This window comes from Pteropus medius, unplaced genomic scaffold (assembly GCF_902729225.1).
Source record: "Pteropus medius unplaced genomic scaffold, Ma_sr-lr_union100, whole genome shotgun sequence".
NCBI classification, from domain to species: domain Eukaryota; kingdom Metazoa; phylum Chordata; class Mammalia; order Chiroptera; family Pteropodidae; genus Pteropus; species Pteropus medius.
Window position 1 is genome coordinate 15,806,257 of NW_024344370.1, and position 6,355 is coordinate 15,812,611.

At 30.3% G+C, this 6,355-nt stretch overlaps 1 protein-coding gene across 1 annotated transcript; it reads right to left on the bottom strand.

Annotated features, from left to right (window-relative positions):
• Positions 1-4,605: 4,605 nt before the first annotated feature.
• On the bottom strand, positions 4,606-5,583 carry CPXCR1 (CPX chromosome region candidate 1). The gene is made up of 2 exons (XM_039869906.1): positions 5,285-5,583; positions 4,606-5,224 (listed from the first exon to the last, which is right to left on the bottom strand). Exons 1-2 carry the CDS (start codon positions 5,581-5,583, stop codon positions 4,606-4,608), a joined length of 918 nt encoding a protein of 305 aa, XP_039725840.1.
• Positions 5,584-6,355: the final 772 nt, after the last annotated feature.

Sequence of the window (6,355 nt, forward strand, 5' to 3'; positions counted from 1 at the left end):
ATCAGAATATGCAGATGAAGATAGTTTTCTAATATTTAATTTATCAAACACTTGAAGGTTAAGTCATATATATGTTCTATAAGCACAGATTCAGAAGTAGTAACAGATAAGTAACTTCTTCCATTGTTTCTTTCATTAAGCTCTGCATACTCACATATTGATACAAATACTTTATTTCAGATAACTATGTTAAAGTCTCAACGACCTTATGCTGTGAATCTATTGAATGAATAGAAGGTGTTCTGTGTCCTTTAGTTAAAAATAACAAAACTTTGTTAAGGTTTTTACTCACTCAGCATTCTTTAAAATGTAAAAAACTGTGAAGAGTTTGAGATATTAATCTGTTTTAAAGCTATGAAGTTAGCCTGACACAGTTTTACAGATGCTGACAAAAGACAAGAGACTTCTGGGTCATAGACAAAGCATTTTATCACTCATGACAAAGTAGGTGGCATGAGCTTATATTTCCATTGTTTCTCCTTGCCCTCCGAGTCACACAGGGGTGATGCAAACTGGCACAGATACTTGTGCACACAGTAGCTGTGTGTCATAAGTGAGGAACTTTGAATTTAGGAAAATCCCAATTTGAAAAAGAGCTGCTTGCAAACTTGCTCAACCTTTGCCTTTGAGGGAGACATTATGTTTATTATCTTGCTTAGAAATGAAATCTAATTTAACCTCTGTTTTGGAGGGAGAAACTATCTCTAGCTTCCAAGATTGTTTGCTATACAAACATAGGCGAAAACTTATGAACAAAAGCTGTCGGTGCCTCTTCACAAGACATAGAAACAGTGAAAATTTTCTCTAAAAAACCATTCATTAGCTAACATAAACTGTAGAAAAGTCTTTGAAAAGTTTGATATTTACAAGTTTAAATCATAGTTGAGCTAATGTCCCCCTTCCTTTTCCTCAGCCCAGTTAATTAGAATATAGCACAAATAAGAAGAATCAGTGATCCTTTATCAAATCTATAGATAATTCTAATTATTACTTTATTGTTCAATAACTACTTTCTTTTTCTTAGCTGGTTCCTAAATGGAATGAATAAATGCTTGTTATCAAAGTTTTCATTTTGAGAAATAAAAGTTTTATAAAATTAGATAAGATCAGTTGTTAGCATCATAATAGTCAAATCTTATAATAAAAATTTGTAAGGTGATTTCAATATAATAAACTAAATAAATAAATGAATAATTTTTATTTCAAATTGACAATTGAGCAAATAACTGATGGTTACATTTTATTTTAATATATAAAGTATTTCATACATAAAATTGAATAATAAAAGCCCGCTTAAAATTGAAATGTTTTATTGAATATAAGTGACTTTGTGGTGCTGGATTCTTAGTGTATAACTTCATAGTTTGGTGGCCTTCATCTCCAAACTCTGATGTAAAAACAAATCCAAAATCAGATCAGAGACTTCTATAATCTTAGCCCCTTTCTTTCTATTGATTGAGTAATCTCGGATCTTTTCTATGTAAAATACATGGTATTATACACTAAATAAATATGCCCATTGAAAGTGTGAATAAAATTGAATATTATTAGATATTTAGAAGATTCTCTGGAATATTTTAATGCTTTTCATTTAACTTTTAAAGTGTCTTGCATAAATTAGAATAAAATTATTACCATCCTTGTGATATAGTTTGATTCTTTCAAAAACCTGGAATTTTTTTGGCTAAATAGGTCTAAAATATAAGTTACAAAGAGACATCTGACACACTAATGACAGATATATAATATGAAGCAAATAGAAATCTTTTTTATAGGATATATTATTTTTGAAATAAAACAAAAATATAGTCTAAAATCTAACTAGTCAAAATTTGGAACATTAAAATGGTGAAAGGCTGCCATCTTCAGGGTCCTCTATGCTTATTTATTCTAAAAATGTATTCTACTGTGTTGACTATATAATTTGCTGGTCTTAGTGAAGTTAATGTAATCTATTATTATAGATGCTAGTTATTGCATATATATGTAGTAAAGGAATTAAATATATTTTAAAATATAATGTTTTATGAAGGAATTCTGAAAATTAATACAATTAAAAGAAATAAAATATATGCTTGTATCTTTGAGGAAAAAACTAGGTATATCTGTGAGATCTTGAGTTAGTTTGTCAATTTTTAAAGATATTAAACTCAGTCTTTTTAAACATTGAACTGCATTATTCATTCATCTTTTTCTAGGTAAAAGCTTGCCTTCCCTCTCTACAGAAGTTGAGAATAGTTTTCAAGTGGGTTGCTAGAGAAAGATGTATCTAGTTTTTTTTTCACTTAGATTCTTTTGATTTCACTATTATGACTTAATTCTGATTCTTGTTTGTCATTTCTAAAATTTTAGCTCAGTAGATATCTTTGTATTTCTGACAAAAATGTGAATATATGTGAATATTTTGTTTAACTGCTTTGTTCTACATTTAAATCATGTTTTCTACTTTGTAGAGGTTTGCCGGTTAAAATGTGGATTCTATGGATGGTAATATGACAGTGATAAAACCAACTTTTTAAATTCGATTGCTATTTTTATTTTATCCTCATAAAAAATTAAGAACAAATTATTTTATTTTATTTTTATTAATATCTTCCTGATGGCTTATTTTTTGTAAATATATATTTTATATCTCATTTGCTTTCATGAGATAAAAATTCAAATGACATTTATTTTTTAAAATGAAGAAACACTTGATTTAGTTGCTTCAGTTATCTTAATCAGTTTAATTGTTCACTGATTCATTTCTGACACTAAATAATTATATCTGGGAGTAGCAAATTTACTTCCAGATGAAAAAATTTGATCTTTCTTAGACATAATCTAAGTATCCTTTGCTTCATGAGAGTTTAGAATTTATGTAATACAGTATATCTATGGATTAAATAAATTCTATATGCCATTTTACACATGTCATGCATACTTATTAAATAAGGCATAACATATAACAAACCTCCTATGGAAATAAATTCCAGTTATATTACCTTGTTATATACCTACTAAATGGGTGACCTGAGAAAGTGATTCAGTTTCCTGGAAACTGTATCTATGCATTTAATTTTATAATAAAAACGCATACATGTAAGATTATTGTAAAGATTAACTAACACATATAATGATTCTAGCATAGTGCTTCACACATAATGCCTGATCAATTAATATGAGTTGACTTAGAAGTTTATCTTTAATCTTTATGATTATTCGGATCAACAGAAAGAACAGGTACAGAAGTCGGAGCTGCAAGTAGCAAGATAGAAAAGTCCTTAAATATGTGTGAACATTTATGCATATATGTATGGGGGGGCAGTAAAATTTGGGTAATTGTAGGTAATGGTAAAGAAGCTATTTAAGGATATTAAAGTTTTGCCACTCTAAAGCTACCTTTTGAGATATTGATTTTTAAGCTTTTTATTAAGAAACAAATGACTCAGAAAGAATCTTTGGTCCTCCCTCCTTCTCTGTCCAAGAGATTCAGACAGAAAAATCTTCCTCGGGAAGGAAATCTTAGGATGTTAGTCTTAGCCTAATTTGAATTAAGTATAGCAAATAGAAGAGCTTTTTAGTGAGTGGCCTGTTAGCTAAATATCAACTGTGTCCCATCATTTCTGAGTTACCTACAAAATTTGCTTGCCATGCATGTTCTGCTCTTTATCAACTACCTGTAAATCACAGATTCTCACTTCTGAATTCTAAAGCCCCATTTCTCCTCTTTTCTCCTTTATCCAAAAATGTCATATATACCCACTATTGCCTCGCTTGTTTGGGAATTTTTATGCCTGTGTGAATTTCCGATATGCATGTAGTAAAATTTGTTTTTTTTTTCCTGTTAATCTGTCTCTGTTAACTTGATTGTTAGCCCAGCTAGAAAAATTTAGAAAGTGGGAAGAAAAGGTTTTTTTTTATATTTAGCCTCCACTCTATCCAAGAAAATAGTAGTTATATGCTGCTAGTTCAATATTCGTTCACTTCTTCTATCTCAAATTATGTCACTTCTATCACATGATTTTATTTTGAGTTTAATTTTTAATTTAAATCACCAAAATTGTTATCTAAACATAGCATATTTATAATACTTTAACATTTTTTTTCTATACACAGGATTTTTTTCAATCTAGTTGTAAGAATGCAATGAAACTTTTAATGCTTTTAAATTTTTTATTGAATATATGGAGAACATTCAGATATTATATTTTGCAGAGTCTCTAGAAACACCTGGTAGGACCTTGTCTAGCCCTCTAATATATGTTTTGCTATCATTGTCAGGATTCTGTAAACTTGAAATCTGAGAGTATTAACAATATTTCTATCTTCAGAAATGAATTTTAAGAAAGTCCAAACATTTTCTCAGTTCCATCGTTAACTCAATACAGACTGAGGATCTGATATTTTGACACTGTAATAACACAATATAAACAGATGTATCCTTACGAATTTTCTTCTCTTCTTAAAGGTGTTTTTTTCTGATATATTCAATTATTTTGTGTTCCTCTCTGCAACTCCATCTAATAGTACTAAAATTTGCGCTCATATAATTTTATCTCAATTTGGTAGCCAAATTATAAATTTTAGAAGTTAAATTTTAAAATGAATTCTCCTCAATTTAACTTAATTCTCAGGAGAATTGCAAGAATGCTGTCTAAATTCAACCAAATTGTTGAAACAAATCCCACAAATGGGACAAAGGTATTTCCAGCCATCATCAGTATTTATGATCACCACACTTATGTTATGGTGTGATCGCAAATGATCTTCAAAAGCTTTTCTATTAAATGTGCTTTCAAATTTGATCTGTGGAACATAGAACACAGGCCTCACAAAAATATGGAATTCCTCCGGCTCTTTAGTTTCAGTTGATTTGGACATTTTTTTTGATGTCATTCTCTCAATGAGGGGACGGTAGTAGTACACCCTCAGAGGTCTTCCAAATATTATGGCCCTTTCCTCAGGGAGGAGGGCATTTGGATTTTCAATGAATGCAATATATTTTTGCTTTACCCACGTGGTATTTTGACGACCTGCAGCTTGAGAGAAATATCTTCCACACAGCAGACGAAGAGTCATTCTTCTAATCTCACGACTATTAATGAATGGGATTCTCCATGAAATTGAGAGTTGGAAAGGAATTTTGTAATTTATGGTGGTATAACACAAATTGCTGGTTTTCTTCTTCATACTTCCTGAGTAGAATTTTGCTCTTTTAATTAAGGGATTCTTTCTATCAATACTTATTAGTGGTGTATTCATACGGGTAATTCTCCCTAATCCTGACATAAGAAAGATCCACTTTCTAGGAATGGGAATTTGAATGAGATGGGACTCTTCTTCTTTTAAATCTTCTTGAGGATCATTTTGGTCCATCTCTACTTCAAGCTCATTGTTTTCTGCTGGTTGAGAAACAGCATGCTCCTGGGAGATTGGTATGTCTAGCTCCCTGTTCATTGGGTTGCTTTCTACCTGAGAGGTCATATTAGATTCAGCAAATGAAGGCTCTACATCTGCACTACAGTCATTTGGAGCCTCATTTTCTGAATTTTCGAGAACAAAGTCAGATGAATCACTTCCTTCTTTAGTAGGGGAAGTCATCCTGGGATCTATTTACAAGAAAAAAAAATACAAAACAAAGATTTATTAAATTGAAGAATGCTTTAATTCATAAAAAATCAGTTTTTAGATCTAGCAAAAAGCATGCGGATGTGTTATTCCTGAGTTTTTTATACCTTAAATACATATACATTTCTTGTACCTTTAATATTAGTCACGGACCCATAAAATAAAATAAGGAAAAAAAAATCAAAACTGAGGGCAAATGTAACTTCTCTTTAATAGGCATTCTCATTATTTAGTCTGGAACTTATATGTAAATTTGGAATAACATAAACTTTCATCTGGCTAATATAGGAATGTACTCTATGCACTTGTGCACATATAATTCCCAATAAGAAGTCAAATTATTTCCTTTTGGATGGTGAATTAAAAAGAACTTTCATTTAATAATATAAATCCAAATTATTGATCTAGGATTTTAAAATGAGACTAAAGTAAAATGCAGTTTTTTATGAATATATACGTGTTTGTGCATGTATTTGTGTGTGTGTGTGTGTGTGTGTGTGTGTGTGTGTGTGTGTGTGTGTATAAAACCTATGTGAAAATAAAATGGTCAGATTCGTAAGAACAGGCTATTCTTTCCTTGGAATTTTTTCTTTGTTTATTCTTTTATCTGTTCTTTCTGAGCAGTAACTCTGCAAAGAGCAACAATTTATGAATTATATGGGGTGGAAAGGCAGAGCAGATAAGAGTAGAAAACTAAATAGTGAAGTCCAAATTCTGAATCATTTCATTAAAATATGTTTCAAAT